Raw genomic sequence first — 26,615 nt, forward strand, 5'->3', positions numbered from 1 at the left:
CCTCAGTTTATTCTTCCACACAGTGTAATCCTCGTCTGGGCTGCCCAGAACTGGTACTTCACTCTCTCCAACTCCTGCAGCACCTCAACAGAAGATGTCTGTGGCTGCTGGTAGCCACAGCACCGCTTTGCTCAGAGGTAGCTGCCCTCAGCCCAGCTTTTCCTGAACCCTGTCGCCAATCCTGTACCATGACTATTGCTGGACCTGGAACTGCCCCTACTTCTCCCCAACCTCATGCCCTCTTCCACTTAACCACTGCATGACCTTTCCTTGACCTGTGATCTTTGAATTGGTTACTCCCTGCAGTGTCTCCCTCTCTCCATGTCTTCCTACCAGTCCTCCTGCTGGTCTTACTGGTAACCCAGACCTTAGTGAGAAGTCACCTGACCCCTGCCTCTATCCAGGTAAGCAGCTTATGAAGGATGGGAGAGCCTCCCTAAGGCCTTCATCCCCTGGGAAGGAGGCCACAGCGTTCAAAGCCTTCTGTAGATGTGCCACAGCTTCCACTGCTTTGGGGAGATGTGCTACCAGGAGGCCAAGTTCTCCAACACCAAATGGGAGGGTGCAGACCTGGGGAGCACCACTGTGAGGTGAGGGATTGGGGGCTCCTATGGGGTCCCAGATGGGAAGCTATCCTGAGGGGAAGGAGGGTGGAGGGAGCTACTGCAGGGGCAGAGGAGGGTTGCCATTGGAAGGGGTGCTGACATTCAGGTGCAGTAAGGTGCTGGGAAGAGAGCTACTGAAGGGGGAGAAATGGGGTCAGGATTTGCAATGCTGGGAGAATTTGAGTCCTGAATTTTGCACTCCCTTTACCCAGCTGATCCAACTCAATGCTTTCTACTTCATGGCCCAGTGCAGTTTCAAGTGTGTGGGTGGAAATGAAACCAGGTCCAGCCCTTGCCTACCATTCAACAACTCGATGCCCCACCCAGGACCCTGCACAGTGCTGTAGTGGGCCACTCTGCCTGGTGCTCAAGGAACTGGCCTCGGGTGAGATAGTACCTCCAGCCTACAGCTTGAAACCCCTCCTCCATTGCCCCCCAACATTGGCTCCTGCTCCTGTTGACCTATAACCTCTGAGCTCTGCCTCCCACCTCTCCCCTTCAACTCTGACCCTTGTCGACCCACAGATCCCCAAAACTGAACCCCATCCTTTGACAAGCCCCCAAGTCAGAGCTTAATCCACACTAACCACTCTTGATTCCAAATTTATCTCTGTCCATACCCTAACTGCTAAACCTCGCCTGGCCCCCTACCTCTGAGATCTACCCTCCTCATTGACTCCACATCTGAGCCTTCAGTGCTTACCTCCCTCCAGGTCCCCCTCTCAATTTCCCCACCTTCTCTCCCCAGCCCAGTTTATCCTGACCCCTCCCACCCAAGCACCAAGAAAGCATGGAGCCCAGCTCCTGTGCATGGCCAGGCAGAGCCAGGAGGATGAGCTGCCCCCACACAAGATGCCCTCCCTCACAGAGGGATTGGGACCCTGCAGAGGACTTGCTCCCCAGTGGAGCTGCCACAGCACTTCTCGAGGCAACTCTGCTCTGCTCCCAGGCCTAGGTCCCCTGACGATCCCAGAGGACAAGCTGCTTCCCACTCCACCTCTGGTGACCACTAACTTGCCAGTCCCCAAGGAAAATGTGAGTGTCTTTCCACACCCGCCTGCTCTGGGAGGTGGAGGCAGGAACGGACAGTGTGTGGGTGGTGGGGCAGTGGGCAGGCGTGGATGGGGCTTCAGCCGGGCCTCTGACCAGCGTTCACCCTCTGTGCAGTCTGAACAGAGCTCCCGGCACTCAAACCTTCCTCCCACTCTCTCTTCCAGGGAAAATCTGTGCCACCTTTTCCTGCCAAGGCAGTGACTGCTTCAAAGGGCAAAAAGCTTTGGCCACCTGCCCTGAGGGCTTAAACTTCTGTGAGGTGGGCCCCTAGGCAGCTCCAAGGATTGGGGTGCTGCCCTCCCTGGGAACTGCAGTCCTTTCCCTTCCTGCCAGGAGGGAGTAGGGTAGCAGCTGGCTCTAGCTGGAGATGGACCTGCTGGGAGTCAGGCTTCCTGGAGTCCAATGTGCTTGACCTGGCTAGAATCTTCCAAGTCTCCATGATGGGTCCTTTGTTTCTGGTTACCCTATGTGTTCTCTGGGGACTGGCTGGCTGACCTTGTTGGGAGGGAGCTAGGGATCCAGAGAGGTTCAGCTCAGCTCCTGACCCCAGTTGACACTCCCTGACTCAAGGAGTGGAGGAGGGTGCAAGCGGAGGATGAATGACAAGTTCTGGAGCCCGAACTGAGGCAATCCCATCTCTTCCAGCTGAAACTGTCCAGCTCAGGCTATATTGCAGGCTGCAGCCAGGTCTGCGTGGCAGGGATCCCCGGGTGTCACAGGGCTGTGTCTGAGCCCTGCTACCAAGATGCTGCCTCAGCCTCAGGCAGCTGCCTCCAACTGGATGGGACCCTCCATGTCAACCAGGGAGCCCCAGGGGCAACCAGGGGCCCTGTGCACTGGGCCTTGGCTGGGGCTGCACTGCCACTCCTCCATGCTGCCTTGCTCCCATTCCTGCTCCCCTAACTGGGCCCAGCAGAATCAGTGAGCAACAGCCCAGAAGACCCTGTACACACTGCAAGCACCTGATTCTGATTCCCATAGCTGTGTCTTTAGTAAAAGAGATTTATGAAGTCCACAGCTCTGGACCCAAGGCTCCTCACTTCTCTCCTCCCAGGGTTGGTACCTGAATGGGGTGCCCTTCAGGGGGACAGAGCCTTGGTCCCAATCCCAAGGGGCGGCTGAGGTTTGTCTGGAAGAACAGAATAACCTTGCATCTGATCCCTAATCCAGTGGGAGAACCCCAAAGTCTTCTAGGGACAGTATCCTCATCTGTAAAAAGTGCTTGGCCCCATCCACTTTCCCCAGATCCTCCTCCCCAGCCTTTGACACTAGGAGTGGGGCTGGTGTTGGGGGTCCCCTGCTCTCCTGCAGTGATTCCCAGCCCCTGATCTCTAAGAACCTGAATCAATCCCCTTTTCCCTCACCCCCCAGATGACTCTGCAACCAAATCTAAATAAACTTGGCCTCCATCTGTGCTGCAGATGTTTCCAGTGAAAGGAGAAGACTGGGGAGAGGGTGATATTTCTGGAAGGGGTTTAACTGTACAAAACCAAGTTGGACTGGTCATTAGGAAGGTAACTTCCAGCTTAGGGAAAGGCAGGGGTGAGGAAGAGGCTTGGAGAGAAGTCTCCCCTTCCCCAGGACTAGCCCATTTTGTTGTCCTTCAGTTTGGTCAAAGTTTGAGAGAAGATGTATTCATTTAATTCATTCATTAATTCATGCATTAATCCAAGAAACCTGTTTTGAGGGCCAACTGTGTCAGAAACTGCTGGGGTGATGAATGAAATGGTCAATGGGCTGAGACCCCTATCCTAAAATTCCTTATCTGAGCTAGCTAGCCATCTGAAGCAAACTCTCCTCATCTTAGTCGGGGAAATTGAGACCTAAAAAGGAGAGATTTTACCTAAGGGCACATGGCCTGGTAAATCAGGGTAAGGGCTTGAGCAACAACACAGCCCATCCTCTGGACATCTGGAGAGCTGGGAGGCCCTCCCTGATGTATCCTTCCCCCACCCCCCACACCAAGGAATACAGGACTCAGCCTCTGCATGGTGACAGTTAACAGAGCCTGTATGTGGCACTGCTACACACTTTGCAAAGTGTGCTCACATCCATTATCTTCATGACAGTCCCATGAGGCAGGTGGGAACGAGTTGCCCCATTTGCAGACAGTGGAGGCTAAGGGGGAACTAGGGCAGCCTGTGGCAGGATAAATGGCACAGGCATTGGAGTCAGAGTTTCAACTGAGACCCAGTTATGCACTTGCTAGCCGCAGGGACTTGGTCAAATTGCTTAATCCCTCTGAGCCTCGGTTTCCCCATCTGGAAAATGGGTGTAATGTTTCTTCATAGTGTTTTTTACCTTTAAGCTTGAACAGAGTGTTAATTTTGTAAGGGACAGTTTCAGCAGAGGCCTGAGCTGGGCTGCCCAGAATGGGAGGAGTTGAGGATGGAATTGAGAAGGAAATAAAAATGCATTATTTTTTCCTTAGGGCAAACGTGACATCTTCCTTCCAGGTCCTGAGCGGGTGGGGGGGGTGAGGGGGTGAGGGGGTGGCTTGGAGGGTGGGGAGTGGAAGTCAGAGCATTCAGTAGAAAAACCTTTCCAGAACAGGGACTCCCAGCATACCACAGGACCTAAGGGGTTAATGGGGAGCCCTCCCCGCCATGATTGACACGGGCATGCTGGGACTTGTAGGCAGGCTGCCCATCCTGTGGCCCGGAGCCCTGTGGGAAGCGTAGTCACTGGCCCAGCCCCGGGGCCATGGTATCCTGCGCCCAGCGGTGACAGCTCAGGAGGTATGCGGCAATGGCAGGGGCCTGGGAACAGCCGTGGGCAGAGAAGCCAGGGCGGTGCTAAGCAGGAGGGAGTGGGCAGGCTGAGGGCTGGGGACCCCTGTACTGTAGCTGTCAGAACCAGACACCCCCTGGCTTGCGGCTGATGCAATGGGGCCTGCAGGCCGGTGGTGAGGGGCAAGGAGCAACGGGATGCCTTTCCAGCCCCCAAGGGAAGGGGAATGGGCCCATCCTTCCCGAAGGTAACGGGATATTCCCCCCAACCTGATGGAGACCATCACTGACTCCTCGGAGAGAGGCGCCAGAAGGACTAATACTGCTCCCCACCCCTAAAAAGGGAGGAAGAATCCCATCCCAGGAGCAATGGGACAAGGTCCCCCACTCCAATAATGGGACCATGCACCCCACTTCCAACAAATAGACAGAACTCCACTCAGGAACAACTGGACGCCCTCCCAGACAAAGGGCGGTACAATGAATTGTAATCCCACCAGGGGCAAAGGGACGCGGCCCCTCTGCCTGGGAACTTGAAAACGTCCCACTCCAGGGAAGAGGACGGGAGGAGGAACAGGCCACCCCTCTCGCTTTTCCCTCCACAAAGGCCCTTCCTTCCTGCCTGCCAGCCCTCTGAGGCAGCTCCGTCACCTCCTGGCTAACTCATTGGCCAAAGTGGGTGCCCACATCCTTTTTTCTCCAGGGTGTGTCTGTCTGCTCATCAGGGGCAGGCATGGACCAGTCCACGGCGATCCAGGAGACCCTGGCTGAGGGGGAATACTGCGTCATCATATCCTTCCCAGCCCTGAACTCCCCAGCCCTGGGACCTGCCCTGGCCTTGGAAGTGGAATGGAAGGTGCCTGGGTGTCTGTCCGCTCTCTCCCTCTCTCCATTTCCTTGGGGCAGAAGGAAAGCAGTATTTACAGGTACCTACTCAGTGCTGGACTCTGCTGGGTGCTTTAAAATACACAGCTATCCTCCCAATCCCCTGTGAAGTCGGGGATATTATCCCCATTTCACAGATGAGGAAGGTTCAGAGGAGTGAAGTGACTTGGCCAAGGTCATACAGTTTATCTGTGCAAGCAGGGAAAGGGCAGGGAAGGGGGTGGAGGGCTGGGTTGGGGGAACCCTGGCCTCTGGTTTTGGTTTTCCTTGACCCTGATCAGCAGGCGGTGCAAGGCATGCTGTGTGAGGGAGACAGTCGGCAGAGCCGCCTCCTGGGGCTTGTCCGATACCGTCCGGAACACGGTGGCCAGGAACACGCGTAAGTAAGGGGTTCAATCCTTGCCTGTCTGGGCCGTAGGGTTATTCTTCACTGTACCCTCCAGCTGAACTTCAGTCAGCCCTTTAGGGCAGGATCAAAGTCTAGAATAATGATACCTAATATTTTCTGAGCCCCTACTATGTACTGGCAGTGTCCTAAATCCATTACATGCATTAATTCATTTTATCCTCACAATTCAATGAGAAAGCTCCCATAGAAGAGGCAGTTTAATATGGCGGTCCAGAGCTTGAGTTCTGTTGCCTGACTGCCTAGGTTCAAATCCAGGCTTTGTTAACTTGCGAGCTACATGAATCTTCAGCAAAGTGTTTTACTCCTCTGTACTTCAGTTTGTCAAGATTAAAGTGCATTAGCACATGTAAAGTGTTCAAAACACCATGGAGCACATAGCAAGTGCTCAATAAATGTTGCCTAGTAACACCTGCATTTTACAGAGAAAGACTAAACTACACTTGTCTAAGTTCTCATAGATAGTGAGTGAACCTTAGTCTCAGAGCTGGGCAGGAGGGGACCTGAGACATTTTCTAATCCAACACACCCATTTCACAGATGGAGAAACAGAGGTCCAGGGAGGGAAGGGGGGTGGTGGGGGTTGCACCACCTCTGTCTCACACAGTGCTAGAATGTGCAAGGATAGATCGAGCACGTGTTTTACTAACAAAGCAGGGACTCCCCCAAATGAGGAAAGCTTGGCTTTGATGAACTCATTCATAAAAACAGCCGCCTATAATGCGCCCCATGGAAAGAGATGGCAAAAGGAGTGTGTATTGTCAGGGCACTACCAGCACAGTCCTAAGGACCTCCAGGACAGGCCTGAGGGGTGGCCAGTGGCCCCTGTGCTCACGTCTGCTTCCTGCCCTCAGCCTCTTCCTGTATACGCACCGGAGGATGGCCATTATCGGGGATGATGTCTGTTTGGACCAGATAGTGCCAATCTCGCGGGATTTTACGCTGGAAGAAGGTGCCACAGGGACTGGGTGGTATGAGGTCCTCCCCTCTGGGCTCCCCAGGTCATCTCTGTCCTTGTTGGGGGCGAGGGCAGTGGGCAGCTTGGTCACATTTCTGTGGGAGCAAGGATGGTGCTGGAGTTGGGGTGCTCAATGACGAAGGGCATTCTCATTTCCTTCCCTACAGTCTCCCCAGATGGTGAATGCTACATCCTCGGTGAGTGGTCCTCTCAGTCTGGGTCCAGTTGGGGCAGGGGGTACAGGATCTGCAGAGAGAGGGGAATGGTATGAAGTAACAGCACCCCCTGATATCTTTATTGTGCCAAGTAAGACCCTATCTGGGCTCTGCTCACCTCTCTGGCTGGCCTCATCTCCCATCACTCTTGTTCTTGCTTACTGCCTCCTGGATTGCTTCCATTTCCTGACATCTGACATGTTCTCATCATGGAGCCCCTGCACATGCTATTCCCTTTTCTAAAAGCCTTTACACCTCTTTTTACTTAGCAGACTCCAATTTGTCCATCCATCCAATTCACACTTACTTCCCTTGCGAATTGAACCCCTGAAACTGTATCTCACTGATACATGTCCCTTTTTCCTATCCTTGCCAGCTCCTTGCCAGTTATTTATAATAACTTATTTAATGCCTGTCTTCTTTGCTAGCCTGTAACAATAATAATTATCAAATTGAATATTTAATCAATGACTGTTGTATGCCAGGAAGTATGCTAAAAGCTTTGCACCCATCATATTGTGCTTTACTCATAACAACTCAGGTTATCACTGTCTTCATCCCTGTTTTATGGGCAAGGTAACTGAGGCCCAGAGAAATTAAGTAATTTTTAAGTGGTAGAACTGGATTCAAACTCAGACTTTAGACTCTAGACTACACACTTAACCACGCTGCTAGATTGTTTCTACTCATTTATTAGTTCAGCATGTCTTTTTTGTTGTTAAGCATTGATTATTTTTTTAAAAAGTTTTTATTGTGGTAACATATATACAACACAAAGTTCAGCATGTTTTTGGGAGCCTGCCATGTGCTTGGTCCTGGGCATAAACCATGAACAAGGTGCCTGGCTCCATGAACACAACAGGCCCACGTCTGTTCTCTCCACATTGGTATTCCATGTGCCTGGCACAGTCAGGTAGACTGACTGACGGACAGTCCCTCTTGTCTGCCTCTACATGCTTTGCATTCTGCTGGGAGTGGTATAGACCAGAGGTCCAGAGAGCCTGTTCAGTTCCATCTAATACTGCTGTGGTCAAGCTATTGACTTTGCAGGGCCTTGGTTTACACCATCTGTAAAGTGGGGATGATGTTAATTTGGAGCTGAGGGTACAGAGGGTTCCCTTATTGCCCCAGGGACAACCTTGAGTGAGTTGCTTAAGGACCAGAGAGGCTTTGGGAGCCTGGGCTGCTGGTCTCCATTCTGGGAGCTCCAGCTTGAAGATGCATCCAAGCAATTACCTCCAGGCAGCCAAGAGCTCATTTCTTAACACCTCTGTGCAGGCTCAGATGTGACCATCCAGCTGGACACAGGGGAGCTCAGCCTCATATTCCAGCTCCCCTTTGGCTCACACACCAGGACGTTCCTCCAGGAAGTCTCCAGGGCCTGCCCAGGTAGGCAAGGCCCCAGACTCCTTGTGGGGGTTGGTTGGGCGCTGACTACTCCAGTTGACAGTCCACCTTTAGGACTCATAGTCCACAGTTTCTGTGCCCTCTCAAAGCTGCAGGCAGGAGGCCACAGTGCCCTCAGGCCACCAGCCAACCATGGTGTTCGCTTTTCTGTTTACCCTCTTCTGGACCTGAGTTTTTACTCTAGCAAGGCCCCTTTGACCTCCTGGCTCTGGCAGGGCTGCATAGAGTGGATTGTGATTCTGATGGAGAAATCTCTTACGAGTTTGCAGGATCAGCAGCTTCTATACCATCTTTCCTCTCTCTGTCAACCACAGCTAGAACCAAGGGAAGGTTGTCATATGGATTGTCCTACCCTTGTACCCTACTCTGTCCCACTGCAGCTGAGAGGGTGGTCAAGCAGTGAGAAGTTAGTGGCCTCTAGAGCAAATTTTGTTTAGATCTGGAGATCAGCCAAGCAGGCAAAGGAGAGTTTGTACAGAGCTGAGGATCAGTCACAAAGAACACAAATTCGAGCCACCAGGTGCTGGGCCTTAGCTGTGGAGGAGACAAAACTATAGAGTCTTGACTGCCTGGTTAAGGAGTTTAAAATGTATTTTATAGGCAGGGATAAATTTTTTTTTTTTTTAATCATCATTTTATTGAGATATATTCACATACCACGCAGTCATACAAAACAAATCGTACTTTCGATTGTTTACAGTACCATTACATAGTTGTACATTCATCACCTAAATCAATCCCTGACACCTTCATTAGCACACACACAAAAATAACAAGAATAATAATTAGAGTGAAAAAGAGCAATTGAAGTAAAAAAGAACACTGGGTACCTTTGTCTGTTTGTTTCCTTCCCCTACTTTTCTACACATCCATCCATAAACTAGACAAAGTGGAGTTTGGTCCTTTTGGCTTTCCCAATCCCATTGTCACCAGGCAGGGATAAATTTATCTTTAAATCTTAAAATAATATGACAAATATCTGATTTTATGTTTATTATGAGTAGTTGTAGGAGGGTTGAAAATAATAATAATAGCAAAGAGCATGGGCTTTGAAGCTACACAGACCCTTGAGCTTGAAACCCACCTCTGCCAGTCCCTAGCTGTGTGACTTTGGGCAGACCACCTCACTTCTCTGAACCTTAGTTTTGTAGATGCAAGGATTTTGAGAATGAAATGATGTAACACGTGACCATGCCCTGCCCAGAAAGTGTTTCCTCCCTTTGCCAAGAGGGTTCAGAGCTTAGCTAACATTCGTTGTTGATTTAGCATGTGTTAGACACTGTACTAAGAGCTTTCCACATGTCATCTCATTTAATACTCACCACAACCTTACAAAGTATTATCAAAGTATTATTTTACAGACAAGGAAACAGAGGCTCAGAGAGTTTGAGTGCCTTGCCTGGGTACATGGCTGGTAAAGTGTAGCCAGGATTAGATTATCTAATGTAGTCTAATTAGGTAGTTCTACTTGGGAGCTTGAGCTCTTGAGCATGTTGCTCTAGTACTTCCTTAGTTTATGCTCACCTGTCACATATAGATGTCTCAAGAAAGGCTTCAGGTAGGAGGTCATGTTTAAGCTGAGACTTGAAGGATGAATAAGGGTTTTTCCAGGCAGGCAGCAAGGAGGATAAGAGCATGGCAGTCAGAAGGAAAAGCAGGTGGTTTGTTGCAGCTTAGCTTCTGGTAGGAGGAGGGGTGTTGAGAAAGCTGAGCCAGAAAAGGCCAGCAGAGGGCAGCTGCCAGGTCTTGAAAAACAACAAAGAGCTCCGACTTTGGCCTTTACCTCCTGGGGTGCCATTAAGGAGTTCTCAGCTGGGGAATGATTGGGCAGGATTTGCATGTTAGAAAAATTCATCTGGCAACTGCAGAAGGAAGCTGGGAGATCAACTGGAATGTGTTGCAATGGTTGGGACACAAAGGAATGAGGCCTGGATGAGGGAGGGCACTGGTTTTGGAGATGGGAAAGAGGGGATGGACTGGAGAGGCAGAAGAGGTCAAACAGATGAGAAAGAAGGCAGTGAGTTTGGGCTGTGTTCACTACCTTATCCCTAGTGGTTAGAACAATGCCTGGCACATGGTAGGTACTTAATAGATATTGCTTGAATGGATGCATACAGCTTGGTACCTGGCTGTGAGAATGAAGGGGCTTGGGTGACTGCCTTGCAGTCTCCTTACCTGCTCTTCCTTCTGGAATCCACACCCATAGTACCCAGCAGGAAAACTCTGCACTGACTCAATTTCTCTCAGTAGGTATCATGACTGGGGGTGGGAGGGGCTTCCTCAGGGAGGAAGGCCCTTGTATATCCACCAGCCCAATCCTTTCATTTCACAGATAAAGACACAGAGGCCCAGAGAATGGAAGTACCTGTCAAGAGACCAGAGTTAGAGAAAGGAATTAGTTAACATTGATTGAGTACCAATTAATGTGCCAGACATTTTTTTTTCCCCTAGACTTCCAACATGTTCTCCTACTGAGTCTTTTGAGCAATACTGAGGAGTAGGTATCCTATTTTATAGATGAGCAAACTGATACAGAGAAATTAAGTAACTTACCAATTTTCCTTAGCTATTGTTATAATAGGTCCAGGTTTGGAACCCCAGGTAATCTGACTCCAAAGCCCACATAGTCTAGAGATTTCAGTTCAGATTCCAGCTCTGCCATTTCCTAGATGTGAATGTGGACAACATATTTTATTTCTTTAGGTCTTGATTTTCTTATTTGTATCACAGAAGTATTGACTTGCCTTACCTACTCTTCTAAGAGTTTTGTGAAGATCTGATGAGGCTGAGAATAATTTAGTAGTATATAAATGCTGAAAAAAAATTTAAAATCTGTGTCTGGAAGAGCCATAGTGAGGATTGGAACCCCAGTCTCCTCATTTATGATGTCCTTCCAAATCCAGTTCAGTTCAGTTGGGTCCATGCAGTTCGATAAGCAGAGCAGGTAGGACAGCATAGTGATTAATATCAAGAGTTTTGGAATCAGGCAAACTGGGATTTGAGTCACAGGCAGGGTGTCCGAAGAATTTATTGGAAGGAGGGGCTTAGGCGTAGCAATCAGGTTGGAAGCGGGAACCAGAGGGTTTGTCTTGAAAGTATACTTCCTAGCAAACACAATGCTTTTCCGTAGAAAAACATTGGGATGGTTTGCGAGTTGCTGATGGAAGGTATGGGTAGGTAAAGCCCCCTCCCTACTCCTTAATACCGATACCAAGTTTGAGTCCCCACTCTGCCACTCACTCTGCGACCTTAGAAAATTACTTAACCTCTCTGAGCTCAGAGTCCGTTAAGTAGGAATAATAGTTCCTTACTTCACAAAGTTTGTTGTGAGGTTTAAAAGAAGCAGTAACGTAAAACACAGACCTTAGCCCATAGTTACCATAAAGTCGGGGGAATGGTGGGGGTCGCTGCCTTGGAAGAGCACTTCTGTTTTCACATTTATCGTCGAATTTGACTCTCAGAACCACCAAGAGAGCAAGGGAGAGGCTGAGCGATTTGCTCGCGGTCATATAATCGTTCAGAAGTGGAACCGGCCCTTGAGGCTCGTGGCTCAGTATTCCCTCAATGTTCCTGCCACAGGCTTCGATTCTGCGACCCCAGATCCCGAGTTCCTGTGGCTGTCTCGAAACAGGTGCATGGAGCCGGAGCCGGAGCCGGAGCCGGAGCCGGAGCGGGAGGGGGACTCTCCAGTGCCTCGGGGTAGGAACTCGGTCCCAGGTACCTGGTCCTGCAGCGCTAGAATTGGCGGAGACAGGTTTCCGTCCCGCTAGGGGCGGTGGGGATTGGACGAGGCCCAAGCTGCAGAGGGCGGGCTCCGTTCTGTTTAGGGGCGGGGCGATGGCGCCGACGGGCCTCCGATTGGCAGAGGTGGCACGCGGGGGCGGTCCCCTCTGGGGGGCGCAGCGGGCGGGGCGGACGGCGGGATGAAGAGCTGGAGGAAGCAAGCCGGGAAATGTCTGCTGCCGGCGGCTCTCGGGAGCGCGACTCTGCAGGTTCGGTGGGCGATGGGACGCTTGGCTGGAGATCTGGGCCGGGGGCGGAGGCGGGCTCGGCCCCCGGGCGGCCAGGGTCCGCGGTGTGGCCGGTGGCCGCCCGGGGCGAAGATCCAGGTCCTGGCCTACCGAGAGGGAACCTGGGGCTGAAGTTCTGTGAGAATGTTGAGTTCTTCTCAGCCGGACGTGGTGAGGGCGGGCGAGTGGGGATGGGGGTACCCAGGAAACCGGAGGTTGGGGTTCAGTTGAAGCCCGTTTCTGACTCGCTCTGTGAATTCGGGCCAGTCACTTCGCCGGTCTGAGCCTCAGTTTCCCCGGCTGAGGTTGGCGTCCGTGTGAGTGCACTCGCTGTGACAGAGCCTTCCTTTGGGGTGAGGTATGGTGTGTGTGTTGGGCTGTCTGCCTTCTTGTCTGTCCTCAGCCCCTGTGATAGATTGGACTTGTGTGTATAGCTGGAGGCCAGGGAAGCCTTGGGCACCCTAAGACTGGAGTCCAGGGTGAGGTTAGTTACAGGTGAAAGGGGCTAGGTTTTTAACACCCAGTCCCTGGTGGATTATGCTGTGCACCACAGAAGACCATTGTGGAGCAGGAGTTTGTCTTTTGGAGAGTGAGAAGCCCAGTGCTGAAATTTGGGTCAGTCCATTGTTTGGGGAGGCCATGCAGACCTGTCTTTTCTGTCCAGCTGCAAGGTTTCCCGCCAGGGCTCCCTGGTGTTTTTGCCCCTGGCTGTGCCCAAGCTGCTCCAGTTACATGCAAGCTTTGGCATGACCACTAGTACCCATTTGTGTCCCTTTTCTCAGATATTTGCTAGAGATGAAGAGCCTGTTAAGTAGCTGTGTAAAGTGTGAGCCAACACTCCACTTGCTCTTACAAGGCTTGGAAACTATGAAAAGAGGGGAGCCATATTGCACAAGACTGTAAAATGAGAGGAACCTAAGCAAGCAAAGGACTTACTTCCTCAGTGTCACACAAAGTGATTAAAGCATCTGATGGTGCTTATAGTTTGCATTTTTCTTGGGCTTATCTCAGGGCTCACTTGAAGTGCTGATCTTGAGACAGCTGTTGCTTCAGTTTCCATGACATTTTGGTCCATGTGGCTGGGTCCGTGAGAGTTTTAAGATTAAGAACATATCCTTTGCTTCCTCCTTTGCAAAGGGGCTGCCAGAATCCAGGCAATTGGTGGGGGCAGGCCCAATGGCAGCAGAAAGAGGTGGGTTCTATCTTCTCAGCCAGTATGTCAGAACCAGGCCCTTGGAGTGCTTCATCCCCTCAGTAGAGGGAGGTCTCCCAGGAGAGGTCAGACCAGTATTGAAGCCAATTACCTGGCCCTGGGTGAGAAATGTGCAGGAATCTCAGTATCTTTCGTTTCCTTTCAAGAAAAAAAAAAAAAACAAACTAGCCACATGCTGCTGAGGAATTATTGTCACAGTTTGGGTTTTATTTTTCGTTTAACAGAATTTGTCACCATTGTAATCCCTTACAGTAAGTGGAGTTAGGCTAATAATTGCCAAGTTGCTCCTGTTTAAAATCTGTAAGAAATGACACCAGGTTCCCAGGTCATCACCTGATGTTCAGGTCATCACCGTTTCCAGAGTTGTTCTAATCTCAGAGGACAGATACACCTTCTGCAACAAGTAGGAGGAACCCTCTGAACTGCCTCCAATGTTCAGGACGACCCAGGCCCCAAGAGAAACAGGTAGTGGGTTTGGTTCTTCCTATATACAAATGATCAAAACACCAACTTCCTGATGGCCTGGGGAACCAACCCAAGGCAAAAGTCTGCTTAAAAATGCTGTTTGCAATGCACAGCAGAAGAAACAAGATTTCCGCCCCCTGAAGCTGCCCACCTGATAGGGAGGTCTGACAGTCCATAATAGAGTAAGAGAGTGTGGGGTCAACCCAGCAGGACGGCAGTCCTTGTGGGTGAGCCAAGGGCAAGAGCACCTTAGAGCCTAAGTATTTTGGGGGCAGGGTGAATTGAGTCTGTATAGTAGTGGAGAAAGAAAAGATATCGCTTGAGTGCTTGTTTCCAAAATATCTGTTCTTTTCTTTGAATTGTCTCTGCTGAATTCAGAGGTATTAGGACTGACTTGGTAGGGACTGTAGTAGAAAAGTGAAATGAAACTAGTTTCAAATTGGAGTCCATGTCTTCAGCTTCAGACCTGTGTTTTTGAACCAAATTGTGATGTTGAAGTGAGATGCAGTCAGTGCTTCTGGTTGAGTGCCAGGCTCTTCCTATGATTCTCTTGGCCTGAACAGTCAGCTGCTAAGATTTTGCACTAGCTTTAGACTAGCTGTTGTTGGCAGAGGCTTTTCTGCTTTTTCACTAATTTAATTGCTCTTAACTTCTTTGTATAGCCACCACCCCCCACCCCACCCCTTAAAAAGGATGGGGTCTGATTTGGGAGAAATGCCTCATTGTTTCTATCAAACACCTGAAGGTGTGCTTATCCAGAAAACCCCTTGGGAAATCTTGCATAGGGCTCAGTACTCATCCATGTCATTGTGGAAAGTGTTCACCTGCATTTCATCCTGGACACATACAAAGACCTGGAGCCATGTTCTGGAGGATTCTGAGATGTATTAGAAAGGAAACAGCTACTCAGAAATCCCACTGGGGCTGTTCTGACTAGGCTAATTTAACGTAGTGGTAGTAAACAAATTTTGGTGTTTTGAAGTGGTTTTCTTATTCCGTGGTTGATTCAAAGCAAGCCAGCTTTGTAGTAACTCAAATTTAGATTGAAATGTGTTGAGTATTTTTTCCCCTGGACCCAGGAAATAAAGCCTTAAAGTCTGTCTGGCCTGAGAAAGGAAATGAATGCTATTTATATCTTGGGGTAGCATAAAGGGTAAATTAAACTATCAGGGCAGAAGCCAGAGACAATGTTGGAAAAATATCCCCTGGGTTGATTGGTTTTCTTTCTTTTTATCTTTCTTCTTCTTCTTCTTCCTTCTTCCTTCCTCCCTCTTCCTTCCTCCTTCTTCTTCTTTTTTTTTTTTTTTAATTTCTTTAGTTTCAGAAGTTGTGGAGCCTTGACCTGTCAGTATTTATAAGTGAAACCTGTGTGATTAATGTATCCTTTTAGCATGGAGGAAATTAATTTGCTTCTTTTTATCCTGGAGGTAGAAATATAACTACCCCATCATCTCTACCTTCTTGAGAAGCTCTGCAGCCTCCTAAGCAAATGACTTTTTTTAGGTCAGTTTGTTTCTTTAAACAAGAGAACTGTGTTCATATTTCTTCCTCTTTTTGTTGTTCCCCTCTCCATTTTCCTTCTTTGTCCCATTTAACCTTGTGTTTGTTTCTAGTACAAGAGAATCCCCTGCAGACTTTTTTTTTTTTTCCTGAAAACTGTTTGTTTTGGAATTCTACAGTGGGAATCTGCAGCAAGAGAGGTGACCCACAAACATTCCAATAGAAGTAGAGCTTTGCACAGAAAAATCCTCAGGGACGATGTTCAGCGAGAAAGTTGCATCAGTATTTATTAGAGGAAGGATGGCATTGGACCATAGAATCTAGCTGACTTGCATGTTTTCCTTTGCTGCTTAAAATATGCTGGAACAGTTTTGTAGACTTTACCGATGGTACACATGTGAAATGAAGCTAGCAAATATGAATCAGAAGAGGCATTATTTCTTGGAATGTTGATGATGAAGATTTGAAAAAAGTGTATATCTAAGTGGGTGAGGGCCTAGATTTAATATTAGACATGTATCTTGACTTTCCTCTCTTGCATCTGTAAAATGGAATTAGCCTTTGCCTCCTGGGTGGTCAAACAGGATTTAAGGAGCACTAAATTATTTAGGGGCTCTTTCTTTGGGAAACTTAGTTAGAAATATTGCAAATGCCCACATCTAGTTGCTTAGAAACTTACTGCCCTCTTCAGGTCCTACCTGAGGGTGAGTTTCTTCAAATAAGTCCTATACTCATTATCTTCTTTACTCTTTCCCTTCTTCCAGTGTCTTTTCTCTTAATGCAGTCACTAAAAACCTCTTTCATCCTTGAACTCTTTCTTCTTCTCTCATGTCTAATAACCAAACTTGGCCCATTCTTTTCCTGCAATGCCTTTCCTGCCCATATTTTAAAACCCCCATAGTTACCGTTGGTATTATATTACCTGAACAATTACAGTAGTCTTCTTACAAGTCTTCCTAATCTTAAGTCTCCCTTTCCCTTGGGGATCTCTTTAAACCATAACTTTTATCATGTCCTACTATTTGGGTAGGAACGTGAATGTTGGACCCCTCCTGTTGCCTATGGAATAAAGTTCAGAATCCTTAGTGTAGTGTTCAAGCCCTGCACAGCCTGGCCAAGTCCCACTCTCTAGGCTTAGCTGCCACAGCTCACCTTCATTTTTACTTCAAACTTGGCTGCTTATTATTTCTGAATCAGGCTCTGTACCTTTTTACCTCTTTGTTAACTTCTCATTCAGCTACATTTCTGTAAGCTCAACCTCACTGTTCTTAGCATTTTGCATCCTGTCTCCTTCCCAAATGCCAACCTAATGCCTTGTACATCAATAGGGTTAAAAAAATGTCCTTGGTTGAATTGTAGCACCCCATACAATTCATACCCAAAGACCGTACCCGAAGATCTACTGACCCCTTCCTCTTTGGGCATGTGCTACACTCCCCCACCCCACACCACCCCCACCCCCATCTTCCTGGTTTGCTCTTGCCCACTTCTCTTTCAACTTTATCACTAGACCACAGACAGTTCACAGAAGGCCCCAGTGAAAAGAGCGCACTGGAGGAAAAAGTCAAGTCATCTCTCCTGTAGCCCATCACCACTAATCTGTTGCCTTAATGAAATTGTGCTGTAGTCTGCCTTGATCCTTGTTAACCTAAATTGGATTTGCACCAAGTGGAAATTATTTTGAGTCCAGGGCTCACAGGTTGCAGGGCATAGGATGTGTTTTACAGCTCTCTGCCCATTTTAGGTGTCTAGGAATTCTGTGGGTTTTTTTTGTTTGTTTTGGTTTTCCTTTTTAAAATCATGAGCTAGTGGGAAATGTAGGAAAGAAAGGGAGGGAGGGAAGGAGGAAAGAAGGAAGGAAGGAAAGGAAACTAAGAATGGTTATTTGACTTTTAAAAAGTGACGCTGTTTGGGATGGTGACAAGGCTGAAATGGAAGAGATAGATTCTTTTCATTCTTTTTGATGTTAGGTGCCCTGTGTTATGGGGATCATTAAATATATTGAGTATAAACTGAACTCCCTGCCCTATGTACTATGTACTATGTAAACGCCTAGCTCCTCTTTGCCTACTGGGTAAAATCCAAACTCCACATGGCATTCCACATCCTACAGTTCAGCCCTAGATTTATTATCATTATAACTATAATTATCAGCAGTTACCATTTATTAAGAACTTACTATGGGCCTGTGGTCCCCACACTGTGCCACAAAAATTCTGTAAGAAGATCTCCATTTTTCAGATGGGGAGATTGAAGCTCAGAGAGGGTAGGCAATGTCCCATGGTCACCCACCTGGTCAGTGACAGAGTTGAAAATGGAACTCAGGTTATCTGATTTACTTGCATACTTGAACCCTACCACCACCTCTCTACTTTTGTATCCCCTAATGCTTTTCAAACAAGACTACTCATTTTTACTACTCCTTACCATTTATTTCTGAGCATACCAATAACACCATGTCTTTGTGCCTTTGCTGAAGTTGTTTCTATTTCCTCTACCAGAAATGCTTTCCGAATGCTTCAGTTTTCTGATAGGTAATGTAATTGCTTGTTAAGAGCAGAGACTTTAAAAAAATTCAATTTTATTGAGATATATTCACATACCATACAGTCATCCCAAGTGTACAGTTGTTCACAGTACCATCATATAGTTGTGCATTCATCACCACAATCAATTTTTGAAAATTTTAATTGCTCCAATGAAAAAATGAAAATAAGAATAAAAATAAAAGTAAAAAAGAACACCTAAAATATCCCATCCCCCCCATTATTCATTTAATTTTTGTCCCCATTTTTCTACTCATCTGTTCCTACACTGGATAAAGGGAGTGCGAGCCACAAGGTTTTCACAATCACATGGTCGCACTGTGTAAGCTACATAGTTATACAGTCGTCTTCAAGAATCAAGGCTACTGGGTTACAGTTCAACAGTTTCAGTTATTTCCTTCTAGCTATTCCAATACACTAAAAACTAAAAGGGGATATCTATATAATGCATAAGAATAACCTCCAGAATGACCTCTGACTCCATTTGAAATCTCTCAGTCCCTGAAACTTTATTTTATTTCATTTCTTGTCCCCCTTTAGGTCAAGAAGGCTTTCTCAATCCCTTGATGCCAGGTCCAGAAGAGCACAGACTCTTGACCCAGGCTTGCTGGGTTTGAATACTGGCTGTGCCCCTTTATACTTAGTTTTGTCCTTTTGGGCAAGTTACTTAACCTCTCTGTGTTTGTTTCCTGGTCTAAAGTAGAGATAATAGCATCTACCTCAGAGTACCTGTGAGGATTAAATATATGTAAAGTGGCTAAAACAGTGCATGTCATGTAGTAAGCCTTAAGTATTTGCTGTTTATATTACTAATGATAATATTGTTATTGTTATCATTTTTAACACAGACTGACTTGGATTCTGGTTAGTTGTATCTGGATCTGTTTATCTCCCAGTGAATTGACTGTATCCCGCTGCTCTGTGCTGTCTTGGCCTGTGAAAGCCTACAGGACAGGGCCCTCTTTTGGTATGTGCACAGCATGGAGTCACTGGCAGCATCACACTAACCCAGTTTCAGCTTTCAGTTATTTTGGAGTACATGGTTTGCAGGTGTTTTGTTCAAGTGGTTTTACAAGTTCTTCTAGTGTGCTGGAGATGGAATGCAAAGGCCAATGACTGAGGATGTAGACGTCCTCTCAGATCTATCTAGTAGATGCTGAGGAGGGTCAGGCCATGATCTCCACCCAGCAGTGACAGCCACACACCCACACATCCTGTGGAGATGGTGGTGCTACTTTTGCTTTGTTGTCCAAACAGGCTTAACCCTTCTCTTCATTCAGTACTTATCCCTCAGAGTTTAGTCTCTTTGAAGGTGTTGTGTTCATGCTTGCAAAAGAGGAGGCTATGGGGCTTTGGAATCAAGCTAGTATCAACTTTGCCATTTACTGGCTCTGTGTCATTTACTGCACCATATTCTGTGTCCTTGGACATGTCTGCTATCTGCTTTGGTCCTCAATATCCTTATTTGTAAAATGAGGCCAATAACTGATCAGAAATAATACATGTAGTACTTAGCACAATACCTAGCTATTAGAAAGTCCTCAATAAATGGTAGTCATTATTATCAAAGCAATTGGGGATTAGGAGTGGAAGAGAAGAGGGAAAATACTAAAAGTTACTGAGTGTCTGCTGTATGCCAGGTTTCTTAGTTTTGCCACAGCTGCTATGATAAATACCACACAATAGATTGGCTTAAAAAACAAGTATTTTTTAGCTCACGGTTTTGGAGTCTAGAAGTCTAAACTCAAGGCATTGGCAAGGTCGTGTTTTCCCTCCAATGTCTGTAGCAATCTGGTGCTGGTTTGTTACAATCCTTGGGGTCCCTTGAGTTGCATCTCTGCTTCTCATCACATGGCGATCTCTCTTTCCTTGTGTCTGATCTCCAGGCTTTTTAATAAGGCCTCCAGTAATATGGATTAAGGCCCACCCTGATTCAGCTTAGCTTTACCTAAATAGGATCTTAGAAGATCCTATTTGCATATAAGCCCACACTTTAATAATGCATCTTCAAAGGGTCCTATTAACAAATGGGTCCACATCCACAGGAATACGGATTAAAACTTGATCATGTCTTTATGGGCAACATGATTCAATCCTCAATGATTAGGCATGGAACTAGACTCTTGGCCCATATATATTTCATTTGTTTATCCTTTTTGCTTCTCTGTAAGCTTGGTGGTGTTACCCCCACTTTACAAATGAGGAAACAAGTAATTTGCTTGAAGTTTCATATCAGTTAATGAATGGAGCCAATAAAATAGCCAGGTCTATTTTATTCTGAAGTCCATGCTTTTTCCAAAACACTGATAATATCTTTTAAAGTGACAAACAAGTTATATAGACAATAAGGCCCTCAGAATTTAGAGAAATGACTAGTAAGGACTGGTGTGGTTGAGTAAGACATCATGAAGGAGGTCACGCTTGAGGATGGGCTTTGAAGCAAGGGTGGCCAGAAGATAGGAGACACAGGAGTGAGGGAGGCAGGAGTGAGTGGCATGCATGGGGAACCTGTCTGTTTAGATTGGGCTGCCTTTGGCTGGTGAATTGGTGAGCCACAGATGGCCAATCTGCAAAGTGCCTCATATGCCAGTTTAACCAGTTTAGACCTTAACCTGCAGGCAGTGGTGTAACACTGCTCTTTTTTTTAGAGCAGTGAGAGATGAAATCCGAGTTTAATCAGGACAGGTCGAAAGTTGAGTAAGAGTAAGAATTGAGTATGAAGTGGGAAGATCGCTTAGGAGGCTCTTGAAGTAACAAGTAAGTCATTGGTGGAATGAAGAACCTAATGACTGGCTGGCTCTGGGGGCACAAGGAGAGGGGTGAGTGGATGTCAGGATTCCAAGAGAATGATGGTGCTGGTTACAGAAGGAAGAGCTAAGGGAAAGGACCCAGGATTCAAATCACAGTTTTACCTGGGACCTATCTGCATGCAGACCATCCTGTGGAATTGACTATTAGGCACTGGAGGGTCTGAGCTCAGGCAGAGCTGGACAGCTCTGTTTAGAATTGACTGATGGCTGATGTTCTCCTTGTAGAGGAGGGGTCTAGATCTGCCCTGTCCAGTTCAGTAGCCACTGGCCACATAGGTTATTTAAATTTAAATTAGTTAAAATAAAATTTAAAAATTCAGTTTCTCATTTGCTGTGGCCACATTTCAAATGTTCAAGTGTGGCTAGTGGCTATGTTGGGCAGTGCAGTTACGGAACATTTCCATCATCACAGGAAGTTCTATTGGGCAGCACTGGTCTAGATCTTGGGGAGTACCTACAAATAACTAGAGGGCCTAGAGGAGGTGAAGGAGACAGAGAAGAAGACAGAAGGAGCAATTCAATTAAGAAATGATGCTGTGACCTCTTGGACAATTCTCAAAAGAAATGAGCTACTTGCATTTTGATTTGAATGTACTCTTTTCCTTTTTAGAGACCATGTTTTAGAAAAAGGTCAGACCCCAAGTTGGTGGTAGGCCTGGCTAGTAGAAATTGAAATTGAGGCCTTGCTTCCTATATTTGTTTTGTAGAGCTGGACCTCCAACTGGTCTGGTTTGGCCTCTAGAGCACCTTTAGGCTGTGCAGTGAAGGATATAGCCTTAAATTAACCATGGGAAAAGAAGACAGCAACCACACAAGGCCCATACTATTATCTTTGTGCAGTTGAGGAAGCAGAGGCCTAGAGAAGTTTGATAATTTGATCAAGGTCACCTAGTTAATTAGTAGCAGGGCCAGAAATGGAACCAAAGTCTCTGACTCCAAAGCCTGTGCACTTAATATACGCATATTTTTTATTATATAAAAAATACCTGTTATAGCTAACTTTGAAAGTACATGTAAGCAAAAAGAAAAAGAAATCCTACCACTGAGAAATGACTGCTATTAACATTTTGATGTATACCCTTCCAGACTGTCCTTTGTGTATACGTGTGTGTCTATACAAAGATAAATGTGTATTTCTAAACATGTGGTATATGTACCTAGATATCTACTCTGGTCCTTTTTAATCATATAGATATGTTAGGCTATGCTTTTAACTACTGATCTGAATTCCTTATAGGCAATTCTGAAGCCCTGAAAGTGCTGAAGACTGAAAAAAAAATTTTTGTAAGTTTGGCCAAAGCTCATTGGCGGTAAAACTTGCTTGAAGTGACATGAGAATATTTATAGACATTATTTATCCCAGAAGTGTCAGTATTCAAAATTAGTACTGTACCAATATTAAAGCTTTTGATTGCTGGATGTTGCATCAGACTTTGCTGGTCATGTTTTATATTACATGGCATAGGTACTTTATCATCTTTCTAAAATTCCTGAAATTCTGAATTCCAAAATACACTTGGCCCCAAGGATTTCAGAGAAGGGATTATAGATCTGTGTTAAGCTATCCTGCAGCTTGGGGTAAAGGAGGAGCCTCAAGGGTCAATGTTTTCTGCTTGTTGAGGTGTGTGAGAGGGGTTTGGGTTCTGTAGGATGGGTTTTTTTTGCAAGAAAATTAGAATACTTCTGCACGTTCACACCTCCAGATCAAGCTGCAATTGTTGCTATAGTTGACCTACGAGGCTTTTACTGAGAAATGGTTTCAATTGTAAGTATGAAAGGTGGTAAGCAAGAACTCACCCAGAAGTCATGGTGAGCTTAATCTCTGCACTGAGGTTGTTTGTTCAGTATATGCTTACTGAACTGCCTGGTATGTTCCATATTCTGTGGTTTGCCTGGGACACAGAAAAAAGCCATCAGTCCCTGCTCCCAAGAAGCTTGTGGTCTAGCTAAAGAACTAAGACAAATAAGAACACCGTTAAACACAGTTATAGTTCCATTATGATGAATGCCTTGACAGAGGAGGCACTGAGTGTGTGAGAATGTAAGGAGAAGGCCAGAGAAGGCTTTTTGAGGAAGATGACTCCTGAGTTGAGGCTTGAAGGATGAGTTGAAGTCCACCACGTGAAGGTGGGATTGGGAGGTGATTAGGATTTACCCAGGACCAGGGGTTGAGTGAGCGGGCAACATCTGAAAAGGTAAATAGTTTCAGTGTCACTGGAATTGGCAGTAGGGGAGGAGAGGTTGGAGTGGGGAAGGAGTGGGACGCGGGGATAATTATAAAGGTACTTGTATGCAATACTCAGAGGTTTTGGCCTTATTCTAAAGTTGATGTAAGTTATTGAAGGATTTTATGCAAAGGACTGACCTGCTCAGATTTGTGATTTCTTTCTAGCTGTTGGCAGAATGTATTGGAGATGGGTGAGAATGGAGGCAGGGAAATCCTGAAGTAGACTTCCCAGAAGTGTTAAGGGCCTAAACTAAGACATAGCAGTGAGGATAGAGAAGAGGGTCAAGTAAAAACATGCATAGGAGAGAGGACTTATAGGATTTGGTGACTGAATGTGGGAAGAAAAGAAAAATATCAGATATCACCTATTATATTTGGTGACAAAGAGCTGGAGGTTTGAGGCTGGCAGAAGGGCAGAGTGGTAGTAGCGAAGCAGGAGGGGAGAAAGGACAGAAAGCTGTGGCCAGAGTGGGAACTGTGGAGCTGTGTGACGGTAAAGAAGCTGCAGACAACCAGCTTCCTTCTGGGCGAGATCCTGGAGAGAAGAGATTCCGAGAAGATTGCCCTGTGGCTGGAAATCCCCCAAATCGTGCCTTAAAGTTTCCATACAGAGCAACATGAATGAACATGTTCCAGTCCTTGCTGGACTAAGTCCAGAGGGAGGCACAATGTGAAAGGGTCGATAAGATATGTCTCTCCCAGGAGGTTTTCTGATCAGTATACTACCCACCCGTGGAGGTAAGCTGAATCTGCAAGACAACCACTTGTCCCTAGGAGTTGTCCTTCCAGACTGGCTGTTAGGAGGAAGTACCCACAGAAACAAAACCCCAAGGGAGCCCTTAGGAAGCACTGACACGCAGAAATGGAGCACTTAATCTTAATTCTTTGGTTTCAGAAGTGCAAGTACCTTTGCATATTGTAAATGCCCCATAGATGAGGAAACTAAGTCCCGAAGAGAGGAAGTAACTTGTCAAGTCACACAGGAAGATAATGGCAGAGCTGGATTTCAATTTCAGTTTCCCGATTCTTTCATTCATTCAACACATTGAGGACCTATGGTGCACCAGGTGCTGTCTACATCCCAGGAAATAGCATAAAGAAGACAAAGCCCCTGCCTCATGGAGCTTACATGTTAGTGGAAATGGCATCCAATAAATGGATGAATAAGTGTAAAATTTAATATCAAATAGTATTAATGCTAAAAGGAAAATAATAACAAGAAGGCTGTGGTTCTTAAACTGTGTGCTGAACCACCCTGGAGTTCTGCAGTGAACTCATAGGGACACTGGGATATTTAAAAATTTCAAGGTAAACACAGATACTTGACACATTTTGACATTGAACAAACTTCTGGTTTGAGATGGGTCAGTTTCAACATCAGATGATGCTACATTCCTTTTGATGACATCATATCCTTATGAAGCTGGATTTTTGTTGGTTGCCACAATTAAAAACAAGTACCATGCAAAAATCACTGTGGAACAGGAAATGAGTGTGGTCGAGTCCAATCTGATTCCCAGGTTTGAGAAGTTGTGCGGTGCAAAATAGGCACACCTACTCACTAGTAAGTAATTGTGGTTATTTTAGAAGATATAAAAATATTTTTTCTTTCTATATTATTTTTTCAAACTGCTACTAAGTTGGTAGGACTTAAACATTTATTACGTTACTTGGCCGTAACTTCTTAAACAGAACCATCAGGTATTTCTTTTTGCCTATAGACACCTTGAAAAAAATTATTGAGACAGTAAGGGAACTGTGAACCAAGAAGGAACCTCTGGAGTAAGGGGATAGAGTGATATGGTGTGGCAGGGCCTGTTTTTTCAGATGGGGTGGTCAGAGAGGACTTCTCTGAGGAGGTGACATTTGAGCTAGACCTGAATGAAATGAAGTAAGCAGTGTGAGCATCTGGAGGAAAGGCGTTCCAGGTAGAGAGATCAGCAAGATCAGACTCTGAGTTGGGAATGAGTTTGACATGCTCAGAAATAGCAAAAAAGGAAGTAAGTGTGGTAAAATCAGTCTGAGAGAGGTGGGCCAAGATGGATGAGGCCAGAAAGGCATGGAAGGCCAGGTTAGGTAGAGCCTTATCAATGCTATTCAGGGGGTTGGATTTTATTCTGCGGTGATAGGAAGCTATGGGGATGTTACTTCATCTGATAGACTTTTCTTTTTTTTTTTTTCAAAGTTCACTCTGGCTGCTATATGGAGAACTCACTATAGGAGCATAAGAATGGAAACACAGAAACAGGAGGCTGCTGTCGTAGTGTTGATGACAGCTGGTGGTCACTTCTCTGAAATGATTAGTGGTGGAGGTTGGGAGAAGCAGTCCGATTCTGGGCATGTTTTTGAAGGTAGAACATGCCGTAATTCCTGGTGAATTAGGTGTGGGGTGTGTGGATGGACAGAGAAGAGTCACAAATGAGTCCTAGGTTTTTATTCTGAGCATTTGGTTGAATGCTGCTGCCATTTGTTGAGATGAAGACTAAGACGGAGAGCAGGGTGAAATCTGGAGCTCAGGGGACAGGTCCAGGCTAGAGATGTAATTTGGGAGCGATCAGCATTGTAGGTTAAACACTGAGACTAAATGAGTTAACCTAGATGAGAAAGAGTGTAGCCAGGGAAGAGGTACTATGTAAAGGGGGTGGGGGTGGGGGTAATGGAGAGCAGGAACCTTTAAGGAGTAATGTGGACAGAGTTGTCAGGGAAGCCAAGAGAAGATAGTGTTTACCCAAGAAGGGAGTGATCATCTATCAGGTACTGCCAAAGAGGGCAAATTGCCTAAAGACTGAGTGAGAAATGACCATGGGATCTGGCTACTTGAGTGAAAGCAATTGCTGGGGAGTAGTGGAGACAAAAACTCAATTGCTGAGGGTTGAAAAGAGAATGGGAGGTGAGGCAGAGACTAGCTAAGCCTTTGAAAGAGTTTTGATTTCAGTCCCCAGTATGCTTTTTAAAAAAATTGAATAAACTTTAAATTTTATGACAGTTTTAGATTTACAGAAAAGTCGTAAAGAGCATACACGAGTTTCCATATACTCCAAACCCAGTTTCCACTATTATTAATATCTTACATTAATATGATACATTTTTCACAATTAATGAACCAATATTGATATTATCTAAAGTCCATACTTTATTCCCATTTCTTTTTTTTTTACTTAATGTTCTTTTCCTGTTCCAAGATCCCATTAGGACACCACATTACATTTAGTCATCATGTCTCCTTAGGCTCCTCTTTGTTGTGACAGTTTCTCAGATTTTCCTTGTTTTTAAAGAAAATTTGAGCAGTACTGGTCAGGTATTTTGTAGTGTGACTCTCAGTTTGGGTTTGTCAGATGTTTTTCTTAATATTAGATTGGGATTATAGGTTTTTGTATGAAGACCACAGGGCTGAAGTACCATTCTCATCACATCTTATAGGGGTCATATCGTCAACATGACTAACCATTGTAGATGCTGACCTTGATCACCTGGCTGAGGTAGTGTTTGTTAGATTTCTCCACTGTAAAGTTATTCTTTTTTCCCTCTTTCCATGCTGTACTCTTTGGAAGGAAGTCACTATGTGCAGCCCACACTTAAGGATGAG

At 46.2% G+C, this 26,615-nt stretch overlaps 1 protein-coding gene and 1 long non-coding RNA gene across 6 annotated transcripts in view; one reads left to right on the forward strand and one right to left on the reverse strand.

The window, feature by feature from the left end:
• The first annotated feature begins 4,356 nt into the window (after window positions 1–4,356).
• Window positions 4,357–26,615, forward strand: part of INPP5B (inositol polyphosphate-5-phosphatase B) — a 46,412-nt gene continuing 24,153 nt past the window's right edge. For 4 of the 5 annotated variants that reach the window (XR_005215430.1, XM_037827668.1, XM_037827669.1 and 1 more), the window contains exons 1-7: window positions 4,357–4,396; window positions 5,091–5,177; window positions 5,557–5,651; window positions 6,533–6,630; window positions 6,804–6,833; window positions 8,130–8,240; window positions 11,838–11,957. Coding sequence is in view for 3 of the 5 variants with exons in the window: in XM_037827668.1 (XP_037683596.1) it covers window positions 5,121–5,177; window positions 5,557–5,651; window positions 6,533–6,630; window positions 6,804–6,833; window positions 8,130–8,240; window positions 11,838–11,957 (511 nt within the window). In the remaining 2 variants the exon portion in view is untranslated. Of the gene's footprint in view, window positions 4,397–5,090; window positions 5,178–5,556; window positions 5,652–6,532; window positions 6,631–6,803; window positions 6,834–8,129; window positions 8,241–11,837; window positions 11,958–12,600; window positions 12,622–26,615 lie in introns of those variants that run through there. The other variant, XM_037827671.1, reaches the window with a different exon arrangement.
• On the reverse strand, window positions 6,205–12,006 carry LOC119527544. Its single transcript, XR_005215431.1, has 3 exons — window positions 10,812–12,006; window positions 10,434–10,623; window positions 6,205–6,882 (listed from the first exon to the last, which is right to left on the reverse strand). It is a non-coding gene; the product is annotated as an uncharacterized LOC119527544 (long non-coding RNA).

Source organism: Choloepus didactylus, chromosome 2 (genome assembly GCF_015220235.1).
Source record: "Choloepus didactylus isolate mChoDid1 chromosome 2, mChoDid1.pri, whole genome shotgun sequence".
NCBI classification, from domain to species: Eukaryota; Metazoa; Chordata; class Mammalia; order Pilosa; family Megalonychidae; genus Choloepus; species Choloepus didactylus.